This window comes from Pan troglodytes, chromosome 15, assembly GCF_028858775.2.
Source record: "Pan troglodytes isolate AG18354 chromosome 15, NHGRI_mPanTro3-v2.0_pri, whole genome shotgun sequence".
Lineage (NCBI taxonomy): Eukaryota > Metazoa > Chordata > Mammalia > Primates > Hominidae > Pan > Pan troglodytes.
Window position 1 is genome coordinate 21,999,857 of NC_072413.2, and position 25,680 is coordinate 22,025,536.

At 48.0% G+C, this 25,680-nt stretch overlaps 1 protein-coding gene and 1 pseudogene across 7 annotated transcripts; both read left to right on the forward strand.

Annotated features, from left to right (window-relative positions):
• Positions 1–3,632: 3,632 nt before the first annotated feature.
• LOC134808278 (histone-lysine N-methyltransferase SETMAR-like) lies at positions 3,633–4,820 on the forward strand (annotated as a pseudogene).
• Positions 4,821–5,165: 345 nt separating this feature from the next.
• DHRS2 (dehydrogenase/reductase 2) lies at positions 5,166–20,527 on the forward strand. Of its 7 annotated transcripts, none has more exons than XM_063792811.1 (10): positions 9,835–11,038; positions 11,135–11,717; positions 13,712–13,889; positions 14,064–14,241; positions 14,677–14,778; positions 18,038–18,105; positions 18,997–19,048; positions 19,295–19,429; positions 19,716–19,771; positions 20,031–20,527. In XM_063792811.1, the coding sequence occupies exons 3-10, from the start codon at positions 13,750–13,752 to the stop codon at positions 20,140–20,142; spliced, it is 843 nt and encodes a 280-aa protein (XP_063648881.1). In that variant the 5' UTR covers positions 9,835–11,038; positions 11,135–11,717; positions 13,712–13,749; the 3' UTR covers positions 20,143–20,527. The 7 variants fall into 7 exon arrangements, 6 of the variants coding, with proteins under 6 accessions (XP_063648882.1, XP_016781397.4, XP_063648881.1 ...); XM_054666413.2 differs by lacking the exon at positions 9,835–11,038 and adding an exon at positions 12,974–13,302 and having other exon boundaries at positions 11,262–11,717; XM_054666412.2 differs by lacking the exon at positions 9,835–11,038 and adding an exon at positions 12,996–13,302 and having other exon boundaries at positions 11,262–11,717.
• Positions 20,528–25,680: the final 5,153 nt, after the last annotated feature.

Here is a 25,680-nt window from a genome sequence, read left to right on the forward strand (position 1 = left end):
AAAGGGAATTTATGAAAGAAATGTTATACAATTTTAAAGGTTAGTAGGTCTACTAAATGCTTTAAGGTCATAAGCAACTACTATGACTCTTAACTGTGCAACTTGCCTGCTTTAAAGCTATTAAATTCTAGGTAAGGTCCTGGGACATGCAGAGTTAGTCACTCCCCCTAGCTATGCTGGAAAGTCAAACCTTATCTGCAGTACTGTCTGGTGTTCTAGGCTCCAAACCTAGTACATAATTAGAATAGCTTACTTACTGTGATTTTCACCAAAAGTAAAAGTTGCTAAGAGTTAACAATGTAACATGTCTAGAAAAGCAGTTTTACAGGCAAGGCGTATAAGGAAAATAGAATGTGCTTTTGGTAAAACCTTATAAGAAGGCATGGTAATGTAGACATTTTTGCTTCGTTTAGAGGGTTAAATAATGGTTTTAAGTTAGATAGAATATAGTTGAAGATTTGAGCAAGTTGTAGGAGGTCTGTGAAAGACTAATCTTGTAAAAGAAATTCTGCATGTGAACATATTAGCTAAAATTAAAGGAGCATTAAGTTTATCCATAAATTGAACATTGGAATAAACGTACAACATGGTTTTCTTAGAGCATTGTTCTGTTCTTTAACAGAAAATTGTAAAGGGTTGAAAAAGGTTTATAAAAATCTTACCTTATGGTCAAACTGATTAAGATTGGACAGATTTATCTACAAAGTTTTATTAAGAATTGTGTTTAACATCAATAGTATACTAATGCAAAAGTAATATTTAGCCAAAATTGTGTAAAACCCTTGTAATTCTGATATGACTTAGTATATGTTACCAGTGATAATTGTAATTGTTATGTTAAATTATTGTGTGCCACAAAGATAGCAAATTTCCTTGTCAATTGCATCTTTGGCCGTGGCTGCCCTAAGACTTTTTGTCATCCACAGACCATTATTGTCTTCTTTTGAACCTCTGTAAAAGATGGTTTTATAATCGCTATAGGACCCTAACAGGTGCTCTTAAATCCAGGTTTCTGATAACTTTGGAGGTTGTGACATTAGAATAGAAGAAAAAACTTTCAGGACTCTCACGGAGAGCTGAAATATTCATGAATATCAGGCAGAATAGGAGTTAATTGCATGGCCTGAACTAATAGAAGACTGAAATAATCCTTTTGTGACTTTTTGCTGAAAACATTGCTGATCCTTTGTTTTTCAGAGCCAAGAAAACTTTTCTCCTGAGCTGTTTACAGCTTTTAACAATTAAGTAAAATATACTGCTGTAAGCAAAATTTGGAGCATGTTTGTTTCTTTCTATGTGATTTCTTTAGAATTTGGAAACTATTTGTGAGTATTCTAAAGTTATGGCAATATAGTTGTTTGCATAAGTGCAATAAGAATCTGTTTCCTTTTGCAACAGGACACAATTGGAGAGACTGATTATTTTACCAAGGCTTTGACTAGAATGGTGTGCTTTCCTTTAAGGAATCAAATTTGACTTACAGAGCCAATAAAAGCCCCTTGGGAACACTGCCCTCATAGCTTGTCTACACAGTTCTTGTACAGGGTTCTTGACTTGTGGTAAGTAGAGAATGTCACTTTCTGACAGGTCCAGGAGCCTCAAGTTATCTTGGGACCTCTAGAGGAGAGGAATTTACCCAACTCATGCAGGTATTTGATGGCGCAAACCCATGGCTTGTCTTAAGGCTTTAAAAAGTCTTATCTGGGATTCCTCATGGAACAGTTTCATCAAAACCCATTTTAAAAGGAGATTATATGGCAAATAATTATTTTTACTGTATTCTATGTAAATAATCAGGCCGAGTATAATAAGACTAAAGCTTATTTTGTAAATAAGTCAGTCCTACCATAATTTGTTTTTAGTAAAAAAAAAGGGAAATTAGAGAGAGAAAAATTATGTTTCAAGAACTATGGTATACCTGTTATTAGATTCTAGTCTTATCAGTTGCTTTTGAGTTTTTTTCCCCCACAATTTAGACTGACCCTGCTTATTCCTGTGAACCAACTAGTGATCTCTGGCTGCAGCTCAGAAGAAACAAGAGGGATGGGCCATCAAGCTCCAGATGATCCTCAGTGAGGAATACCATCCTCTCAATATTCAGGAGTCACCCTTCTACAGAGGACCCCTAGAATGCTCATCAGTGGGACACAACAGAGGTGAAATTCTGCCCCTGCCTCCCTTGGACCTGGCTGAATACTGCTTTCACCAACCCATGGAGCCACCCTGCCCTGACAGCTAGCAAGAGGCCAAGACTCACAGAACAACCACCACTGCCCATCTGTCAGCAGGAGGTAGCTATAAAAGACTGATCTTTGTCCATTTTCCCCAAAGAATTGGGAGTTTTGGATGAACTCTTGATGGGGGAAGTGTTTACAGTAGGTAGTCAGGTAGACATGAACAGGATAGGAGAGGCCCCCCAACCAGGAATGTCAGGAGACCATCAGGTGATGGTCAGACAGTTGTTATACTGTCTCTCTAAAATAATAATTGGTCACAGCTGATGCCAGGGAAAGGCTGTCTCCCAATAGATAGAAACACCTGAAGCTAGTGATCAGCAGCTTCTTGATAAGATCTCAGGAGTTGGGTGAGTGGGCTCAAGCATGCACATCAAGAGGCAAAATGTTGGAGTTTAGTATATGACCTTCTTCTAGGAACACTTGACTGGTAAAGGAAGAATGCTTCAAGTGAGCCTGTGTACAACTCCAGTAAACACACTGTGCATGCAGCCCCCTCCCAAGTGCTGGCAGGCCACTGTGCATGCAGACAGCCCACCCCAAGGTAAGAATCAGGGGTGAAGTAACACAACCCCGGAAGCCTGGCAACATATAAGACACCAAGTCAAAGGTCAAACTGGGCACTTGATCTCTCAAGTCACCTGCTTGGCCCTCTTCTAAGTGCATTTACTTTCTTTCATTCCTGCACTAAAGCTTTTTAACAAACTTTCACTCCTGTTCAAGAAGTTCCCCCAGTTTCTCACTCTGCCTTGTGCCCCTCAGTCGAATTCTTTCTTCTGAAGAGGCAAAAACTGAAGTTGCTGCAGACCCATATGGATTTGCTGTTGCTAACATACTTTGGTGCAATGTAACTCATATGTTCCCTAGTGGTAACATCTTTAGGTCTCAGATCCTGATAGGGACCAGAAAGCTCTGGAATTCTCTCTGCAACAAAAGATTACATCAGGGACAGAACTCACTCCCAGCTGAAGAGTGACTCAATTATTAGGTCGGTGCAAATGTAATTGCAGTTTTTGCATTGTTGAAATTTGCCGTTTGATATTGGAATACATTCTTAAATAAATATGCTTATGTTGGCCGGGCACGGTGGCTCATGCCTGTAATCCCAGCACTTTGGGAGGCCAAGGCAGGTGGATCACAAGGTCAGGGGATAGAGACCATCCTGGCTAACATGGTGAAACCCCATCTGTACTAAAAATACAAAACAAAATTAGCCGGGTGTGGTGGCAGGTCCCTGTAGTCCCAGCTACTCAGGAGGCTGAGGCAGGAGAATGGCATGAACCCAGGAGGCGGAGCTTGCAGTGAGCCAAGATCACACCATTGCACTCCAGCCTGGGCGACAGAGTGCGACTCCGTCTCAAAAAAAAAAAAAAAAAGAAAAGAAAAAAATATATATGCGCTTATGTTATATATCATTTTAATGTGCATTTCTTGCTTTGCATTTTTTTTGCTAAGGACTTGTTACTTGCTGTTTATTTTATACTTATTTTAGACTATGGAAATGGTGTTAGACAAAAAGCAAATTTGAGTGATTTTCTTATTTGAGTTCAAAATGGGTTGTAAAGCAGTGCAGACAACTCACATCATCAGCAATGCATTTGGCCCAGGAGCTGCTAACAAATATACAGTGCAGTGGTGGTTCAAGAAGTTTTGCAAAGGAGACGAGAGCCTTGAAGATGAGGAGTGTAGTGGCCGGCCATTGGAAGTTGATGACAAATTGAGAGCAATTATCCAAGCTGATCCTCTTACAACTGCTCTAGAAGTTGCTGACCATTCTACGTTCAGCATTTGAAGCAAATTGGAAAGATGAAAAAGCTCAATAAATGGGTGCCTCATGAGCTGACTCAAAGTCAAAAAAATTATTGTTTTAAAGTGTCGTCTTCTCTTATTCTATGCAACAACAGTGAACCACTATCCAGTTGAATCGTGATGTGCAATGAAAAGTGAATTTTATATGACAACCAGCAATGACCAGCTCAGTGGTTGGACTGAGAAGAAGCTCCAAAGCACTTACCATATCCAAACTTGCACCAAAAAAAGGCCATGGTCACTGTTTGGTGGTCTGCTGGTCTGATCCACTACAGCTTTCTGAATCCTGGCAAAACCATTACTTCTGAGAAGAATGCTCAGCAAATTGATGAGATGCACTGAAAACTGCAACACCTGCAGCAGGCATCGGTCAACAGAAAAGGCCCAGTTTTCCATGACAATGTCCAACCACTCATTGCACAACCAACATTTCAGAAGTTGAATTAATTGGGCTTTGAAGTTTTGCCTCATCTGTCATATTCACCTGACCTCTCACCAACTGACTACCACTTCTTCAAGTATCTTGACAACTTTTTGCAGGGAAAACACTTCCACAACCAGCAGGATGCAGAAAATGCTTTCCAAGAGTTTGCTGAATCCTGAAGCATGGATTTTTATGCTACAGGAATAAATAAACTTATTTCTCATTGGCAAAAATGTGTTGATTGTAATGGTTCCTGTTTTTATTACTAAAGATGTGTTTGAGCCTAGTTATAATGATTTAATTTAATTATTATATTATTATATTATTAATACTATGTAATTAGTCATATTCCGTATTCCAAACCCTTTCTTTGAAAACTCCTACGTTCCCTCCACAAATTGAAGAGTGGAATTGCTTTCTACTCTTCCCCTGCTAGCATGGATAATAAAGACATCTTGCTCCCTCTTATCATAACTATTATTATTTTGACTTCTTTCCACAAGCAGCAAGCAGCTGGACTCTTTTGCTGGTTATGCTTGTTAAGTGGTATGTGCAGCATTCTGCAGAATATTACTCAGACAACAAGTCCTGCACTTCCCCTAGGTTTCCTCCCAAGTTGTGGGTGAGGCCTTTTCTGAAACCCTCCTCCAACCTTTCTGAATTCTGGGGCTATAAATTCCAGGAATCTTTGAGTTGTTCAGATAGAATCTGCAGTGCCTGAAATCCAGCCTGCTGCTTACTCACATCCTCATACTCAGCTGCAGACTGCCTGACAGAAGGGCTGCCAAACTGCACTCCGGACAGACAGGTGCACAGCCAGGTAAGCCTGGGCCAGCATCACACTGCCCAGGGCAGGCATGATGTGGCTCAGGCTGGGGCTGCCTTGCCTCACTGCCTTGGGTTGGGTCTATAATGACTGGAACTGCCCATCTTCACTCCTGTTTACTTTTTATGTTGATGCTCTTTCTTCCTGCCTCTATGTCTGCAGCTCAGTCTATTTCTTCTTTGATTATCAATACAAAGCTCTTGGGGCTATCAAAGTCCTTTGGACCACCCAAGTCAACCCCTTATTTTACTGTGATACAGATGGAGACAAGAGGGGAACAGACTTGTCCAAGATCACACAGCTTCTGCTGATATCTCCTTAGTGCTGATGAAAAAGAGTCAAACTGTAAAATATTTGAAGAGATTTATTCTGAGCCAAATGTGAGGACCATGACCCATGACACAGGTCCAGGAGGTCCTGAGAATATATTCCCAAGGTGGTTGGGTTGCAGCTTGATTTTATACATCTTAGGAGAACAGAAGCTACAGGCAGAGACATAAATCAATACATGTAAGGATTACATTGTTTTGGCCCAGAAAGGCAGGACATCTTGAAGTGGGGGCTTCCAGGTCACAGGTAGATTTAAAGATTTTCTGATTGGCAAGTGGTTGAAAGGGTTAAGCTCTGCCTAAAGAGTTGAGGTCAATAGAAAGAAATGTTTGTAGTTAAGATAAGGGGAGTTGTGGGAGCCAAGGTTCTTGTTACGTAGATGAAGCCTCCAGATAGTAGGCATCATAGATAATAGATTGTAAATATTTTTTATCAGACCCTAAAAGGTGCCAGACTCTTAGTTAAATCTCTCTTGGATCAGGAAAAGACCTGGAAAGAGAAGGGGATTTTCTATAGGATGTAAATTTTCCTCACAAGAGACAGCTTTGCAGGGCCATTTCAAAAAATGTCAAAGAAATGCATTTTGATGTAAAATACTTCAGTTTTTTTCAGGACCTGCTATCTGTCATGTGATGCTATACTAGAGTCAGGTTAGAATTTGGTATCTTATTGCTAAAAGTCTGTTTTCTCAGCCCTAAGATCTCCATTTTAATGTTAATGCTGGTCAGTCGTGCCTGAACTCAAAAGGGAGGAGGGTATAATGAGGCATGTCCAACCCTGTATTCCCATCATGGCCTGCACTGGTTTTTTAAGTTGACTTTGGAATGCCCTTTGCCAAGCAGAGGAGTGCTTTCAGTTGGTTGGGGAGCTTAGAATTTTATTTCCTGTTTACATTATTCTCTTTTCTGATTTTCAATATTTCTAACTCTTCCATGTCTCTCATTCTTTCTCCTCTAATCTTTGTTTTCTTCCTCTACCCCCCGACCCCTTTCCTTTTCCCTTCTCTTCTCTCTTTGGACCAGTGCTGAAGGCCATTCACCTCCAAGATGGGACTAGGTTAAGGGTGTGCTCATTCAGCTTCCCCACCCCCAAATTTGGGCATCTGAATGGATAAGCATGGAAAGGGGTATCAGAGTGGGCAGTGCCAGGCTCAGGGACCATTCTAAGCTCCCAGGACCTGTGGTCAATTCTGCTCCAGCTGACCGAGCTGACTGTTTTGGGGAAAGCATAAGTGAGTGGGGTAGGGTGAACCAGAGGCCTTGGAAGCTGCTCACTCTTCCCATCCTTCCAGGCAAAAGAGGGGCTTTGCATGGGAGGGGGAAGCAGGGGAGACAGAGGAGGCCTGACTTCATCTCTGCAGGTTGTGTACCTGCAACAGTCCAGGCAGAGTTGCCTTTCCTTACAATAGGTCAGCTTTCCTGCAAACCACATTGAGGCAAGTTCAGACAAGCAGGGCTTTGTGAGAACTGTTAGAGGCCAGAAAGGGGACAGCCAGACTTGCTGAGCTAGGAACACTTCTCACAGGTGCTGTTACTCTAGCTTTCCAGCAGGAGGCGTCCTGTCCCGACAAAAGGCGAGTCCTCTTTTTCCTGCTGTCCTCCCAGCCAGGGAGACTGGATTCCTCTCAACCTCAAAAGGGGGTTAATCTGCGCTCGCAGCAGAAGGAGAGGAGTTCCCCAGGGGGGGCATAACAATGTTCAGAATCTGGTGTCCTGTTTAGAAAAGGTAGACCAATCAGGAGCTGAAACCCCTTGTCTCCACGTAATGCAAGGCTGTAAATATGACCTTGCAGGAAGGAGAGAGGCGTGAGAGAGTAAGCGAGAGCAACAGCAGGCAGAGTGGAAGCAGCTGGGAGGAAAGAGGGAGGAGGTCTAGGACCTACAAAGATTGTTTTTAGAAATACAATATCAGAAGAGATATAAATCGGAAATCAAGGCTTCCTTCCCAAAGCAAAGCATTTGGTCGCCTGCATTTTGACACTGAGTACAGACTGATGTTTAATAGACAGTTTCTTCACAATTCCTGAGCAGCACCCATTCACTTATAATTTATAGATACAGACCCCTAACTCGAAGGAACTGAGTTATGCAAGGGTTGCTAAGGAACAAGGGGAGATGCAGTAGGTAAGGCAGGGGTTGCTTAGTAACCAGGAGTCCCTTGGTGATGGAGTGGCCAGAGCATGTCTGGAACTGATGAGGGTCTGTAGACAGAGTCATCCCATGCCAGAGCCTCCTGAAAGTTCACATCTGTCGGCCCCTTGGCCCAGAGCTGCCAGAGCCTGCCTCTCTTCACCTTCCTGGCACTGTCCTGTCCCACATGAAAAGCACACTGCTAAGTCCCTGAGTGCCCTGCTAACTAACCCCTTGCTGGAACCACTCCTTCCCTCCCTCTCTCAACAGGAAGCTCATCAGATTCTTCCATTAGAGTAGGGAATGGCAGGCCAATGGGAATCCCACATAGGGGAAGGCAGGAGCCTCTGGGCTAACATGAATGTGGAGCTGGGAAATTAGGATTTGGGTGAAAGAGGGTCTCCTAGACAAGCATCCCTGGCATTTTCCAGTTCATGGTGATATATCTTCATACCTGAGTCTCCCATGCCAGATCCTCTCCCTGCCTTCACATCTGCGCATAGCTACAGAGGCACACCCTTCCCTTCTGAAGGGCCTCCTGAGGGCACAGGTCTCCACACAGCAGCCTGGATGTCTGTGGCTGGTTTAACTGGCTCAGCTCCACGGACATCCCTTCAGAGAGCTTCAATCAGCACCGGCCTGCTGGAGTCACTCAGAACTGCAGTCTGCTTTCTCAGGCATGAGCCCCCCATTCTCTGTATTCCAGGCACATAGGCATCCCTGCTCTCTCCCAAACACCCTGGACATCCACACCCTCCATTCTTCCTCTCAGCCTGTTCCCCTTGACAGGAGGATCTATCCTGTTGCTGCCCCTGTCAAAATCCTCCTCAGTCTTGCAGGTCCTATCTACCTGCAACTTTCCCAGCCTGATTAGCTCACCAGCCTTATTGAGCACTCCTGTGTTTCAAGCCCTGGGCCCCAAGAGGGAGGAGTGGAGCCTGTGTTCAAGGAACTCACATGACACTCATTACTGATCCTCTGCTTCCTGGCTAGGATACTCCATGAAAGCCCTCTGTGAACTGAATGTTTAAAATCAGAAAGTTTTGCTTATTTAAAGCAAAGCCCTTTGCATAGAACAACTTTGAGAAAGTATCTGAGATGCTGGCAAATTTTCTTCTGAGAAGGGAATTGGAGGATTTAATTTTTTGAATTAAGTTTTAAGCTGCTTGAATTTTAAAATTTACCATGAGCAGGTAATCTTTACTTTTAAACTTTTAAATTGTGAATTATAACACATACATAAAAAGTATACACATACATAGGTGATATAATGTATCTTCATGGACATCATGTAGGCATCACTTGCTTATCAAATACAACATTGCCAGCATGCTAGAAGCTCTTTAGTTTGCCCCTTCTTTTTTTTTTTTTTTTTTTTTTGAGACGGAGTCTCCCTCTGTCACCCAGGATGGAGTGCAGTGGTGCAGTCTTGGCTCACTGCAACCTCCAACTCCTGGGTTCAAGCGACTCTCCTGCCTCAGTCTCCCAAGTAGCTGGGACTATAGGTATGCGCCACCACACCTGGCTAATTTTTGTATTTTTAGTAGAGATGAGGTTTCACCATGTTGGCTAGGCTGGTCTCCATCTCCTGACCTCAGGTGATCCCCCTGCCTTGGCCTCCAAAGTGCTGGGATTACAGGCATGAGCCACTGTGCCTAGCCTGTTTGCACCTTCTTAATCATAACTGCCTCCCCACAGCTCTACTGCGGAAATACCCACTCTCCTCACTTTTGTGGTGATCACTGCCCTGCATTTCTCTGTATTTTTGTCACCTGTTTGCCTTCTTAAGCAATATAGAATTGTTTTACCTGTTGTTGAAACTTGTGGACTCACATAATATGTATTCTTTTGTGTCTGACTTCTTTTACTCAACAGTATATTTTTTAAGATTCCTTTATGTTGTTCAGTGTGGCTTCAGCTCATTCATCGCCTAGTGGAAGGTGATTGGATCATGGGGGCAGATTTCCCCCTTGCTGCTCTTGTGATAGTGAGTGAGTTCTCATGAGATCTGGTTGTTTGGAAGTGTGTAGCACCTCCCCCTTTGCTCTCACTTCCTCCTGCTCCAGCTGTGTAAGTCCTGCCTGCTTCATTTCACCTTCTGCCTTAATTGTAAGTTTCCTGAGGCCTTCCCAGCCATGCTTCCTGTACAGCCTGTGGAATTGTGAGTCAATTAAACCTCTTTTCTTTATAAATTACCCAGTCTCAGGTAGTTCTTTTTTTTTTTTTTTGAGACAGGGTCTTGCTCTGTCTCCCAGGCTGGAGTACGGTGGTGCAATCTCAGCTCACCACAGCCTTGACCTCCTGGGCTCAAGCAATCGTCCCATCTTAGTCTCCCGAGTAGCTGTGACTACAGGCATGCACCACCACACCCAGCTAATTTTTATAGAGACAGGGTTTCACCTTGTTGCCCAGGCTGGTCTCAAACTCCTGAGCTCAAGGGATCTGCCCACCGTGGCCTTCCAAAGTACTGGGATTACAGGTGTGAGCTACCGTGCCTGGCCTCAGGTAGTTCTTTATAGCAGTGTGAAAACAAACTAATACAGACTTGTTTCCAGTTTGGAACATTCTAAGCAGGCTTCTGTGAACATGTGTGTACAGTCTCTTGGTGCACACATGACCTCCTGTCTGCAGGATGCAAGTTCCCTCTACAGAGTCAGAGATCTTTATTTTCAACTTCTCCGTATAATGCCAAATCATTTCCCAAAGTGATTGTACTTGCCCTCTACCCAGCAGTGAATGAGAGTTTCTGTTGATTTTGCTTTTTCAACTAGAAGTGAGAGGTGACAATGTGCTAGCAGCCCTTGCTCACTCTTGGTGCCTCCTCGTCCTCCACATCCACTCTGGCTGTGCTTGAGGAGCCCTTCAGCCCGCCACTGCACTGTGGGGGCCCCTCTCTGGGGCTGGCCAAGGCCGAAGCCGGCTCCCTCTGCTCGCCAGGAGGTGTGGAGGGAGAGGCGCTGGCAGGAGCCCACACTGTACAGGGCACTCACCAGCCAGCAGGGGCTCCGTGGGCCGGCCGGTGCCAGCTGGGCTTGACTGGGGGATGAGCTCCCTCTGGGCTGCTGGAGTGCCTGGGCTAGGTGCCGCAAAGTCCCGCAGTGCGTGCCATTGAGAGGTGAAGCCGGCTGGGCTTCTGGGTCCAGTGGGGACCTGGAGAACTTTTCTGTCTAGCTAAAGGTTTGTAAATGCACCAATCAGCACTCTGTGTCTAGCTAAAGGTTTGTAAATGCACCCATCAGCACTCTGTGTCTAGCTAAAGGTTTGTAAATGCACCAATCAGCAATCTGTGTCTATCTAGCCAATCTGGTGGGGACTTGGAGAACTTTTGTGTCTAGCTAAAGGATTGTAAATGCACCAATCAGCACTCTGTGTCTAGCTAAAGGTTTGTAAATGCACCAATCAGCACTCTGTCAAAATGGACCAATCAGCTCTCTGTAAAACAGACCAATCAGCTCTCTGTAAAATGGACCAATCAGCTCTCTGTAAAATGGACCAATCAGCAGGATGTGGGTGTGGCCAGTTAAGGGAATAAAAGCAGGCTGCCTGAGCCGGCAGCGGCAACCTGCTCTGGTTCCCTTCCATGCCGTGGAAGCTTTGTTCTTTTGGTCTTCACGATAAATCTTGCTGCTGCTCACTCGTTGGGTCCGTGCTGCCTTTAAGAGCTGTAACACTCACCGCGAAGGTCTGCAACTTCACTCCTGGGGCCAGCAAGACCACGAATCCACCGAGAGGAATGAACAATTCTGGACACACCATCTTTAAGAACCGTAATACTCACCGCAAGGGTCTGCAACTTCATTCTTGAAGTCAGTGAGGCCAAAAACCCACCAATTCTGGACGCATTTTGGTGACCTTGAAGAGACTATCACCTATCACGAAGTGGTGAGAATATTGCCAAGCAGTGAGACTATCACCAAGTGGTGAGACCATCACCAAGCGGTGAGACTATCACCTATCGCCAAGTGGTGAGTACCATCAGATCCCTTTCATTTGCTATTCTGTCCTATTTTTCATTAAAATTCAGTGGCTAAATACTGGGCACCTGTTGGCCAGTTAGAAGTGACTAACGCAGCCGCTGGACTAAAAACGTGGGTGTCAGGCTTTCTGGGAAAGGGATCTCTAACAACCTCTGGCTCTGCGGAGTTGGGAATGTTGGTTTGCCTGGAACCAGCTTCCGCTTTTCCTGTACTTCTGGGCTGAGCCGAGGGTCAACAGAGAGGAAAGCCATTCAGCTCCAGAGTCCCCACAACAAGTTGTTTGACCCTGCAGCCATGAGCGGAACTCTCAAAGGCATGTTGCCCAAGTGAGACTCACCTATCTATCCTATCGATCCTGACCCTTGCTCCCTGGGTCCTAATGCCTGCCAGACAAACTTCCTCTCTCCTCTCTTCTCCAAGTCTAGTCCCGCTTCTAAAAAACCACTCCTTGTCTCTGGTGCTTTTCTAGTTTTTCTTATAAGAATGATTTCTAGTAAAAATTTCAGGACTCTGTTACCTTCTTTAGGCACCTGGGCTCACCAATCAGAAAGACATAATTTTTGCCCAAAGCCCAGTTGTAGGGGGAAACTATCTGGAATTTTAGGATCCCTCCTCAGATAAGCAGGTCTAACAAAAGCTATTCCTGAAGCTAGGATATGGGGAGCCTCAGCAATTGTATCCTTCCTATTCATATAAGTGAGGACAAAAGGTGTCACTCTTCAACCCTGGAGACCCCTTCCCTCCCTCAGGTTATGGCCCTCTACTTCATTTTTGGGGCATGGGTAAGTTCCCAATACTAACAGGAGAATGCTTAGGACTCTAACAGGTTTTTGAGAATGCGTCAGTAAGGGCCACTAAATCCGATTTTTCTCGGTCCTCCTCATGGTCTAGGAGGACAAGCAAGGGTGCAGCGCTCTGTGTCTAGCTAATCAGGTGGGGACTTGGAGAACTTTTGTGTCTAGCAAAAGGATTGTAAATGCACCAATCAGCACTCTGTGTCTAGCTAAAGGTTTGTAAACACAGCAATCAGCACTCTGTCAAAATGGACCAATCAGCTCTCTGTAAAATGGACCAATCAGTAGGATGTGGACAGGGCCAGATAAGGGAATAAAAGCAGGCCACCCGAGCCAGCAGCAGCAACCTGCTTGAGTCCCCTTCCACACTGTGGAAGTTTTGTTCTTTCGCTCTTCGCAATAAATCTTGCTTCACTGCTGCTCACTCTTTGGGTCCGTGCTGCCTTTAAGAGCTGTAACACTCACCACGAAGGTCTGCAACTTCACTCCTGAGGCCAGTGAGACCACAAACCCTCCAGAAGGAATGAACAACTCCAGACGCACTGCCTTTAAGAGCTGTAACACTCACTGCGAAGGTCTGCAGCTTCACTCCTGAAGCCAGCAAGACCACTAACCCACTGGGAGGAATGAACAACTCCGGACAGGAGGAATGAACAACTCCGGACACCCCATCTTTAAGAACTGTAACACTCATTGTGAGGGTCCATGGCTTCATTCTTGAAATGAGCGAGACAAAGAACCCACCAATTCCAGACACAGAAGCAGTTAATTAATAACTGGTATAATTATTTGTTGGTGCCTGGCATCTCATTTAACTGGGAAGCTGCATGGGTGGGGTCCAGGGCTGAGTCTGTGGTTTACTAAGGTGTCCCCACCTCTACTGCCCAGTGCTTGACACATTGCCAGTGCTCAATGTTTGCTATGCAATGAATGGAAAAATCACCCTTGTCTAATGAATGTTGAGTCTCACATTTTAATTTGTGAATAATTTCCCCAGTTTTATAGCTTAGGAGTTTTCATGGATTGCTTTTCTGACCTGAGGTTCACATGTTTGAAATTTACCCTAACCAGCCTGACTCTCTGCCACTTTCTGTTGCTGGCCTTGTCTGTCTGGAGGAAGGAGGAGGGTAGATTACCTTCATGCTCACTGAGGCATCAGTGATAAGTGAAATTGATTCTTTCCCCCAGGCCTGATTCAGCAGGAAGCATCTCAGACACCAACCACTATGCTGTCAGCAGTGGCCCGGGGCTACTGGGGCTGGTTTCATCCCTGTGCTAGGCTTTCTGTGAGGATGAGCAGCACTGGGATAGACGGAAAGGGCGTCCTGGCTAACCGGGTAGCCGTGGTCACGGGGTCCACCAGTGGGTGAGTGCTGGATTGCCCATGGGTCCTGGCCCCTCACAGGGTCCTTGTGGCTTCCACAAGGACTCAGGGTTTTAAAGCAAGACCCAGCCTCATTTGCTGATTTCCAGAGCTGGGTAGAGGAAGGACAGTGGAGAGAGGCTGAGGCTGACTTTTGCCCTCCATCTCTGCATTCAGGATTGGCTTTGCCATCGCCCGACGTCTGGCCCAGGACGGGGCCCACGTGGTCATCAGCAGCCGGAAGCAGCAGAACGTGGACTGGGCCATGGCCAAGCTGCAGGGGGAGGGGCTGAGCGTGGCGGGCATTGTGTGCCACGTGGGGAAGGCTGAGGACCGGGAGCAGCTGGTGGCCAAGGTGAGGGGGCAGGCGGTGGAAGGACACAGAGAGGGGAACATGCAGAACCTTTCCTTCACTGCTTGGCCCTTGTGGGATGGGTCTAGAATATGTCCTGAGACCATGACTGCACCCAGGCTGCCCAAGCTAACCTCGCTACCCAGAAGGTCCCTCAGGAAAGTGACCTGTTCGTGAGAGGACCCTCACCCCACCCCCAGGCCCTGGGAGAATCACTGTGGAGGAGGAGTCTGAAGGGGTGAGGGAGGTCCCCAGAGGGACTCCTGGAGCAGACCTTCCTCTCTGTGCCTGGCCCCAGGAGCCTGCCCTTGGGACACCTAGGTCATTTTCCTTTAGGAGCTCTGCAAGTTTTGCCTGAAGGCCTTATGACCTGGGCTGCCCTGGGAGGGAGAGTCCTCCTCAGGCCATTTCCACACTCATCCAATCCCCTCTCCGCAGGCCCTGGAGCACTGTGGGGGCGTCGACTTCCTGGTGTGCAGTGCAGGGGTCAACCCTCTGGTGGGGAGCACTCTGGGGACCAGTGAGCAGATCTGGGACAAGGTGAGAGGCCTCCCCTGGGGAGGCGGCTGAGGGCCTGATGCCAGCTCTGCACTGGGCTCCAGCATGCCTGTGCCCACCAAGACCCTCTGTTTCCCTCCAGAGGTTATGGGAGAAGCAGGCCCTGGGTGGTAGTCCTGCCTGGCCAGCTGTCTCCCAAAATGTGCCCGGATGCTACTTTCTGGCTTGTTGGCTCTTAAATCTGGCCCCCACACTTTCTGCTTTGTTTTCTCTTCTCATCACTTTTTCATTTAATCATTCAGCAGATATTTATTGCTGTCTGCCAGGCACCACCATTCCAGGCTCTGGGGATACAGCTGTGAATGGTTAGTCAGAGTCTCTCTGTAAGAGTCAAACATTTCTGTATGGTACACCCTTTTGTAGGGGAAGATACGGATACTGTGTTTTTCTTTGGTGACCTGTGCCTGTTGCGGAGACTGTCTCTCCTAGAAGGGGGCTCCTCACTGAGTCCCACACAAACTTGCCGACAGGACCAGCTCCAGCCATCAGCATTCCGGGGGCTTAGACATCCCAGCCTGCTGCAAGTCCATTCAAGGATTCTGCCACCTTGTCCACAAGGGACCGGGAGAGACCTTGTAAAATGCCTTGAAGCTCATCTTGGGCCTAGTTGTTCCCCAGTGACTTCTGTTCCCTTCACTCTCATGTTTTGTTTCCCGTTCTCTCTGCCAGAATGCATCGTGATGAATCTCATTCTTTCTGCTATTGTGAGCATTCACCACTCTGCCCTAAGCACTGGGTCAAAGTGTTTCCTGCCTTCTGGCCTTAGTGTGTTCTGCCTTCCCTAGATCCTGCACTCTCACTTGCCAACATCATCTTCAGGCTGGCCCCTCCCTTCTATCTGCCCTTGGCTGGGTGCCCTCGGCTACATCCTCAGAGATGATCTGAAATTTGAGCTCCCTGCAGCCCCTGCTGAGCAGCTTCCCCAGGCTCTTTAGCTATGTTGTTAATGCCTCCAAAGGATCATTTGTGATTTTATAGCTGGGATTTTATTGCTGACAGTCTCCTAACCCTCCTGAATCATTTTGCTGTTTAGTGTCTCAGTTCACAGGATCATGACTCTTTTTCTCGAAACTGTTTGCAGTCCTTCCTCCTGAAGCTGAGGGCAGATGCCAACAATCTGACCTTACTTTCTCTGATTCTCCCCTGTTCTCCAAGGACTTGGCCTTCAGTGAGCAATTCTGTACCACTGGACAGAAATCATTGATGACTCATCCCCAATCACATCTGCCATCACCTCAGAGGTGAAATTGTCACAAAATGAGTTTAGAATTTACCAGATGCTCTGCTTTCAACTAAATGTGTTTTCAGTAGGTGTCCTGTAAGGAGAATTCCTTACCACTCATCTTATTCTTGAGCCAGTTTTGAGGCCATCTCCAGGAAGACCCCCCTTCTTTCCAGCAGGTTGGGAAACCTCTAATCTGTCAAACTACCAAAACCACATCACCTCCATCCTTCTCCAGCGACTCCAGCGTGTGCCCTCTTTCAGGCTCATGGATAGTTCTCTGCTCAGAACTACTTGGCACACTGAGCTACTCTCTCTTACTTTCTAATGGGGCAGTTTTCTTCATCAAGGGAGGGAGTCTCACCTTTTCTTTGGCTTGGTTTTTGTTCCTGAGTCCAGGAGGGGTCTTACCTCAGCCCCTCACTCAGCCTGATGCACATGGAGTATTGGACAGATATCCTGTGGGCTGATTGGGGTCTGTTTTGACCAGGAAACCCTTACAGCTAACCTAATCCTCAATTCCTTCTTATTAGGGACCTCAGGGTGGTACCCACTTCTGACATCTGGACCACTTCTTGCAGTCATTGGGGGTCATCCCCCACACTGGTAACCTGTCATCAAATGGGCCACAGCAACATTCAGCTTAAGTATTTCTCCTTCCCACATCCAAGGGATTGAGTGGGCGTGAGATTGGGGGGTGGAAAAAACAGTGAACAGTCCTGGTGAGTTGCAGATGTGGTCTCATTCCCTAGAGATGCAGGATGCAGCTGACCTGAATCAGGACAGATCCCTGCAGGAGGGACTCCTGGTGCCATGTCAGTCCCACCTGGCACTGCCCTAGCTCCCAGGCTCTGCCTCTGCATCTTTCCTTGCTACTTCCTCTTTCACTTCTCCCCTGTTCCCAGACCCACCAGACAGAGCTTCCAGAGTGTCAGGACATGTGTGACTTAGCCCAGATTCAGACTTTAGTCACAAGCAGGATCAGCATAGACATCTAGCTCCCAGCATGGCAATTCTCTGTTGTGTCTCCCTGTTTGTATTGGCTGCAGGAAAGCTCAGAGCCAAGTCTGCGATAAGCTGGTGTGTGTAGGCCCTTACAGCCTGCATTTTTATGACCAAATAATAGAATAAATGCTCAGTCCTTATCACATGCTGTGAACTGTAGGCACCAACCTCCCTCTAGCTTTTTCTTATTTTTCTACACTGATTTTTCCTTTTCTCCATTTTTTCACACATAGTACCTATTTGATTTATTTTATGCTGTTGCATTGTGAGTATGCCTTAAATTCTATGGGGACAAGGTAAGAGGACAAGCAAATGAAAGCTCAGAGAGACAAAAAAGGCTCTTCCAGAAATCTCCCTTGCTTCTAGCACCTGCTTCCCCTCCATCAGGCTGTCTTCAGTCTTTCTCCAGAGGCCTCTGCTTACAGTGTGTTGTTGTTTTCTTTTTAAGAGACAGGGTCTCACTCTGTCACCCAGGCTGGAGTGCAGTGGCATGATCATGGCACACTGCAGCTTCAAACTCCTGGGCTTAAGGGATCCTCCTGCCTCAGCCTCCTGAGTAGCTAGAATTATAGGTGTGCACCACCACACCAGGCCAATTATTTAAAAATCTTGTAGAGACAAGGTCTCACTATGTTGCTCAGGCTGGTCTTGAACTTTTGGCCTTGAGTAATCCTCCCACCTTGGCCTCCTAAAGTGCTGAGATTACAGGCATGACCCACTGCCCCCAATCCCCATTTTCTTTAAACGTCCTGAACATTTCCTTCCTCGTGTCAGTCCTGAACAATTCACATTTTCAGGGCTCTGCTCACAGGCCTGTGACTTAGCCTGCCTGCCTATGAAACCATTAGCAAATTGGAAATACCTCTTGCACCGGTCAGAAGGGGGATTGGTTTCTCTTATATGCACATAAATTGGGTCTACTGCACAAATTACAGGGCTCCAAGTGTCTTATGAGAGCGGGACTTGGGCTGACCATGTCTCTCTGCCCTCACCCATGCTCTGCTCTGATTTCAGATCCTAAGTGTGAACGTGAAGTCCCCAGCCCTGCTGCTGAGCCAGTTGCTGCCCTACATGGAGAACAGGTACGGCAGGGCGGGGGTGGGGACCAGTCGGAGTTGGGGACCTGAGGTGGGCACAGAAATACAGTCGGTAGCACAGCCAGTAGTGGGTAGAGGACAGAAGAGGTCTGGGATCTCCACGTCCCTCATCTTCTTGTCCTGCCTCCCCATCTGTGTGGCTGCCATTCCCAATTCCAGTGGCTGCAGGATGAGAGTAGTATTCCAGGGGCCCAGGCATAGCCTCCTTGGCCTTGACATCAGCAGGTTTGGGACAAGGCTATGCTTTAACTCCTTGACCTTGTGGGCTGGTCATTGTCACCTTACCTGCTCTCTGTTCTTACCAACTTAAAACCAATGACAGGGTTAGCCCCATTCCTCTCCATAGGAAAAAGCCTGTCCCAGACCCCTCCTCATGCCTGCGCTTGGTCTCCAGGGACCCTGCCTGTGTTCCAGGTCCTGCAGATCTGACTGTACTCCTCACAGACACACCCTTAGGAACTGGCCAGGGGCTGTCTTCAGTAGAAGGAAAGTTCCTGACTGTCACTTCTGGTCTCCCTTACCCCATCTGCTCCTTAGAGGTTGCTCATTGATAGGCACTCACCATCAGCCTTGGGTGCCTCTTCACAAAGCCCACCCTGCCCTCTCCTTCAAGCACCTGGCAAGAGAGGAAGCAGAGGATAAGGGTTCTGAGCATGGACATCGTATTTATGAGAAATAGGCATGGAATCCCAGCTCTGCCGTGTATTGGCTGGTACTAAACCTTTCTGAGCCTCAGTTTTCTGAACTCTGAGATGGGGATAGTAATAGGACCTGTGTTGCTTCTGTGAGGGTTGCATCATTTAATGAACTCATGATAGTGTCACCATCAGTGGTAAGCTCTTAGCTTCAGCTTCTCTTGTGTTTGTCTTGTCTCAGGAGGGGTGCTGTCATCCTGGTCTCTTCCATTGCAGCTTATAATCCAGTAGTGGTAAGTGCTTGGTCCTTGTGCTCCTGAGTGGTATAGGGTGAGGGGCAACTTTGTTCTTTTCCTCAGAGCCTTACAGACAAAGTGCCTGGGACAGACCCCCACCATCCTCCTGCTGCCCTGGGCTGAGCTTGTCTCCATGTGGGTGGGAGGGCTGCTGGGCCTGTGAGATCCCTGTAGGTGAGAAATCCAACTGATGCTTTCCCCCACTCTCCCATATCCTAATCACTCTGTCAATTCCCTTCCCAGGCGCTGGGTGTCTACAATGTCAGCAAGACAGCGCTGCTGGGTCTCACTAGAACACTGGCATTGGAGCTGGCCCCCAAGGACATCCGGGTAAACTGCGTGGTTCCAGGAATTATCAAAACTGACTTCAGCAAAGTGGTGAGGATTGGGTGTGTCTTCCATCTCCTAGTCTGGCTCAGTGGGAACCCTTCCCAGTGAATAAGGGATCAAGGGGTGACTGAATCCTTAGGTCAGCATGCCTATGACTGAGGTCCTCATTGTTCTCTGAACTCAGCCATGGTGCAGTCCATCCATCCTGAAAAGAGGCTCCTTCTTTTGAGAAGGGCAAAGCTGCCCTAGGTGTTCTGCCTGGTGGCCTTCCCGGGGCCCTGCCCATCTTCTTGTTTTAGTAGCACTGACTCCTTCATTTCTTCCCTTTGCCCAGTTTTATGGGAATGAGCCTCTCTGGAAGAACTTCAAGGAACATCATCAGCTGCAGAGGCAAGTGGGGTTTGGAGATTTGGTGGTCCATGTGTGGCTAGGCAGGGGCAGTTGAGTCTATTGCAAGAGCAGACCCCTCCCTGTCATCTGGCCATTGTTTTTGCTGAAATCTGGAGTCCACATGGCCCTGGAGGGTGCAAGTAGCCCTGCTGCATCCACCTTGTTCCCCATGGAGCCCACTTCCACCTGTCATCCGTGAGCCCCAGAGCAGCAGAATCAGAGTACAAGATGCTTGACGCTGTGTCCTTCTTCCATCCAGGATTGGGGAGTCAGAGGACTGTGCAGGAATCGTGTCCTTCCTGTGCTCTCCAGATGCCAGCTACATCAACGGGGAGAACGTTGCGGTGGCAGGCTACTCCACTCGGCTCTGAGAGGAGTGGGGGCGGCTGCGTAGCTGTGGTCTCAGGCCCAGGAGCCTGAGAGGGTGTCTAGGTGATCATTTGGATCTGGAGGCAGAGTCTGCCATTCTGCCAGACTAGCAATTTGGGGGCTTACTCATGCTAGGCTTGAGGAAGAAGAAAAACGCTTCAGTATTCTCCTTAGGACTTATCTGCTTGTAGATTTGGCTGATCCAATTAACATGTGGGGTTCTTGGTGTGGGTCTGGGGAGCTGAAGGATTTTATGGAGCTGGTGCTTTGGAGGAATCTTAAGGGAAAGGAGTAGAAGCTCAGGCCTTTGAAGGATTTCAGCTCCTCCTCTCTGTAATTTGTGCTTTAAGCATTTTTTTCCTAAAATAAACTCAAATTTATCCTCAAGTCTGGAAGCATCTGTCAAGGGTAGAGCCCAGGGCAGCATGGTGGGAAGAGGCCTCTACTGCCAGCTGCCCTGAGCTCGTCGCAGACACACAGAGGTGGGAGTGAGTGTGCTGCCTTGCAGAAGGCTTTGTGTGTGCTCCATTATCTGAACTGGGCCTGCTGGGGGCTCAGCAAGGTGGTGGTGGGTGACAGTGGAAAGATTCTGGGGTTCTCCCAGGGGTCCTCCAGGCTAGTACTTCTTAATGTTTTCTGGGCCACACAGGCCTTTGAGAACCCAGAGAAAACAGTTATACCGAATCTTGTGCATAATTCCAGTTAGAGGAGAGTAGTCAGAGCTGAAGTTCCTCTTGGGGTGAACACATGGCTTTCTCAGAAAAGGCCCTGTGTATTGTCCTGAGTCATATTCGGGGGCACCACCCTCTGTGTATGCATACTGAGGCTCAGCACGGTGGAGGGGGAACAGTGGTCCTCGAGTCATCCGTGGCCCTGAGCACCACTCTTGCCACCCATAAATGTTGTCCTGAACCAGTCCAGAGGGAGGAACTGAGACAAGGCTTCCAAGCTGACCCCCGGCCTTGGTCTCATGGAAGCCCTTCAGCAACACCTCCTCTCCACACCAGCTGGGGACGGGTCCTTGTGGTGTGAATAGTTCAATTACAAAAGCATTTGTGTATCTTACTACAAGCTATGCATTGTGCCAGGCACCCTGGAGAACACAAACGTAAATAAGACCAAACCTCCCTCCAGTTCCTTCAGTGTGGTGGGAAAACAGAAGGTAGAATAGTCATCAGAAAATGAGGCAGAACATGTTTATTCATTTGATACATTTATTGACTATCACTCTGTGCCAGGCACTGTTCTAGGAGCTTAGGGTATAGCAATGAACAAAACAAAATTTGCTGCCCTATGAGCTCACATGCTAGTCAGGAGAAACTACAATAAATAACAAACTATATTATATATAGTGTTACTAGGTACAGAATAAAAAAGATAAGGAGTAGGGCAGAGGAGTTGAGGGTGTGGGGGTTGTGGGCAAGCCAGGGTAGGCACATCATATGCAAAGCATCACAGGACCATGGAGGACCATGGCTTCCAGTGAGGCTGGTGGAGGTGCCATTGGAGCTGAGACCTACTCATTAAACATAAGAACAAATTGGGTTGCAGGAATGCTGTCTTTCAGTGGGAAGGCCAGGATCTGAACAGGTGGGACGGTTAATGGTGAAGGGATAAATGGACCTCTGGAATCCTCAAGACATGGGAAGTAATATTATAGTAATGGACAAGACCAGAGTCCGGATGTGTTTTTGGCCCTCCAGATCCACTCCCCACCCTTCTCTGCCCTGCGTGGTGCCGGGCTGACCTCTGTACTGTATCATGGAGGCTCCCTTGCCCTCAGGCTTCCACTCAGGGTTAGAACTGGGGAGGGCACGTGTTTCCCTGGCCCCCTCCCTGAAGGCAGTGTCTGTGTCCACCTATGACGATGGCTCCTATGAGGCCACCCCCACCCCCCAATCACCAACTGGCTCCCTGCTTGGTCCCTTCAGGCTAGGAATGACTGTTGCTGGTTCCTGGTGCTTCACTACCCTTTGCTGGTTCCTTTAATCTTGCCCACCTATTATTCCTTCATTTCATTCTCTTTAACTCCTTTGAATGTGGCCTGACAAGGAAGCCACAGCCAGGTCAGGGTGGGGCAACCCTGATAGGTTTAACTATTGAAATCTTTCTAACTACCCCCAGCCAGACTGCCCTGGCCTCTTCCTTGGGTTCCTCTGGGCATTCCTATGACTCAGCAGCCAAAGGGTGAAGGGGTGACACAGCAGACTTGCCTCCTTTGTGGCCCAGGCCCTGCAGTAGAGAAAGAGCAAATGCAAGCAGATCTCTGGAGGTGCCAGGGACCTGCCTGAGATCCCCTGGGCATCACCTCCCTCCTCCTGGCCTTCTACAGCCAGGCTCCCGCTCCTTTCCAGGAACTCCATGGAAAGGAAGAGGAACAGTCACTTGGAGGTGAGCGGTGATTTCTCACTGGATCAGAGACCACTTTTTACAGCTCCCCAATGTCCCTACTTCCAAAACTATTTCTGGATGTTGAGGGGGGAGGGTCTTCTGGCTGAGCAGTGCCTGGCCCTGCCCGCTGCTCCTTCTCTTCCCACTAAGTTCTTTCTTTCCTCCTTCCTCATGGAATTGGGCCACCTCCAGCTCCTGTGCTGGGCCTCCCTAAATCCAGCTTTCCCTGCCTGGACATCTGTGCCATATCCAGGCTGCCCACTCTGGAAGGTGGGCACTACCATGCATCAGCCTCAGGCCACCCATCTCCATGGGCAGCTGAAGGAATGCATTCTTATGGAAGCACACCCCTCAGCCTGGGTTCTCCGGAAAGCAGAGCCAGATGTCAAGACTTCTGTGGCTTCTAGAGGAAGACAGGAAGAGACAGAATTCAAATGTGGTCTTCATTCTGTAGCCCTCCATGAGTCTTGCTGTGAGTGGCATCGTCACTGCTTGGAGTAAGTCCCCTGGTGGAGTCCTTGCCCCAAACCTGCCCTGACTGGGAAGTAAGATTTGGAGCCTCAGTTTCTGAGAAATGGGGGTCCCCCAAAATCCTTCCTGACTTCAAGGTGTGTGATTCTCATCTAATATTATTTGGTTGACAGCCCTCCCTCATTGAGCAAATGAGTGTGAATCCCTCCTATGGCAGTGTGCGGTGGGCATCCCAGGGTCCCAAGGGAGATTTGAACCAGCTACTGGGCTAGGTGCAACTTAGAAAGAATCAGGGCAGAACAGAAGAGTGTCTGAGTTACCCAGAGCCCCATACAGTTTCCAGTGGGTGAATTTATAGTGGAATCTGGCAACATAGACACATGGTTTTTCTAGCCAAACTCAGCAACTCTGGATTGAGGATGGATGAAAATGGATAACGAGGTCTTCCTGGGTTTGGGACATGTCCAGGCCACAGTTCAGTGCCAGGATGTCACCTGACGTGGCCCAGTGGAGGGATCCCAGTACGGGGGATCGTGGGGATCCAAATTCTTCAGTGACCCAAAAGCATAAGGTCTCAGCACTGAGGCTTCAGTCAGTGTGGGGAAGGTTCTACGACCTGGATGAGCTGGGGAGACAGAGCAAGGTGTAGTAGGAGATGCAGCAGGCAATGGGAGGCCAAATTCTCCAGGTGAGAATCCCAGGACCAGAGAGGTGACTCACTCAAAGGTTCTGCAGCTCTGGAACAGCCAAGGCAGTGAATACGGTCCTGCCACTCTAGCTTCAGCACCATGACCTTCTCCTCCACTTTCAGGGGCTGAGTGCAGTGAAAGTAACCAGGTAAGATGGGACAATGTAGGCTTGCAGGAGAGAGACTGAGAGTGGAGAGATTGGCTGCAGAGAGGCTGGTGGAACCGCAGTTCGAAAGCAGGGCAGGGGATTGATCCCTGTCCTCCCTGCAATGAGAGTAGGGAAAGCTTTGACTTCCTAGGTAAGAGCAGAGAGATGTCACCAAGACAGAAAGCCCCATTTCTGTACACACTGGGGAGAACAGGACTTTGCACACAGCCAAGCAATGCTCAAAGGGGGGATTTGGAGTCCTGGTGACATGTGTTTTTGTGTGTGTGCAAGTATGTGTGTGTCATGTGTGTGTGTGGTACAGTAGGGCTGACCTTAGCAAGGGGAAGGCGTTGGAGAAAGTGCAGGTGAGGATGTGGGAGGTGTGGAGGGGGATTTGCACTTGATTTATGGCTCTTGCCTCTTCCTTTGTTGAAATACTCATCCTGGGTCCAAGCTGAGCCAAGCCTTGTGGAGTGAGGAGTGGGGGACAGACAGAAGGGAAGGCCTTTGTGCTCTGACTCAGCTCCTCCACCCTGCCATGCTCCTTGGGCTGTCCGGTGCCTCACAGCCCCCTAAGTGGACAGAGTGCAGTGTCTCGTGGCCTAACTGGGTAGGGTGAGGACAAGGGCTGGGACTGGTTGAGTCTCCCATCTCCTTCTCCCATAGTCTTTCTCAGGCCAAGTTTCCAGCACAGGGGCTATGGGTTGTGCATAACCATGCACATGTGCTTCCTTGGGATAAATCACCTCAGTATTTATTTGGTTTCCAGTAGCCTTGGGCAGTACTGAGACTATTACCTGGGCTAATCAATGAGAAACAACAAACAAAACAACAGCCATAGGGTTTCTGCTGGCTTGGAAGTGTCTGGGAGCTGGGCAGGAGGAAGAAATGGAACCCTGGAAGTGATGGGGCAGTGAGTGGGACTGATGAGTTTACAGCTCTTCAGGTGTGGGCAGAGTGCCTTAGGATGGGTCAGACTCTGGGGGCTGGAGTCAGAATAGCAGACTCTCCATTTTGGGAGCACTTTGTTGACTACTTGTACATTTCGGGTTAATTCCCTTATCTCTGATCTCTTAAGAGAAAAGAGAAAAAGGCCCAGGGCTATGGGGGAATTCTAGAGTGTGCAGGATGGCCACAGATAAGTATTCTGGTAAACTGGGGTGATGGCATTCCAGCCCGAGGTTTCTCTGTCTGGTGACTCCCCAGGCAACCCATGCTTGTTTGGATATTATCCCCACCCCTTGGAATAAAAAGTGGTACAAGCTGCAACCCCTGTTTCTGCTTTTTCCAGACCACTGTGTGGTTGGGGGAGATCCTGTTGTCCACTGCAATGTAGCACTCACCTCGGCACTGCGTATCTCCAGCTGTCCCTGCTCATGTTCCGCTTGTGAGGCTGGGCTCGCCCAGCAGGAGGGAGGTCAGGGCAGTGCCAGGGTGAGGAACCCAGTGCTAAATTGTAACAGAAGATATGGTCCCAGGGTGGCTTGAGACAGTGTGGCTGTAGCTGAAGAGTAGAACGTGAGGTTTTACGGAGGCTTGGTTCTGTGTGGTCAGGTGAGAACAGAAATGGGTGCATGCCTGAGGCAGTGTGTATTCACTGTTGACTCCAGCAGCAAATATCCTGGATTAGATTTTACCAAGAAGATGAGTTGTCCGTCCAAAGCAAATGGTCCCTTTGGTCAATTATATAGTGGGGGTAAGCACTGGCTGACTGACAAAGTGAAAGAGTGACAGGAGTAGGATGGAAATGGAGGAAAGGAGTGATCACAGGTCAAGGTTCAGAATGAAGGCCACAAGCCACAGTATGCCTCATGCTTCCTCGTGTGTAGGGCTGGGAGAGT

Coding starts and splice junctions, on each gene's coding strand:
- DHRS2 (XM_016925908.4), top strand. CDS start 13,750: ATGCTGTCAGCAGTGGCCCGGGGCTACTGGGGCTGGTTTCATCCCTGT. Junction 14,779..18,037: donor GTGAGCAGATCTGGGACAAG/GTGAGAGGCCTC, acceptor CTCTGATTTCAG/ATCCTAAGTGTGAACGTGAA. Junction 18,106..18,996: donor CTGCCCTACATGGAGAACAG/GTACGGCAGGGC, acceptor GTCTTGTCTCAG/GAGGGGTGCTGTCATCCTGG.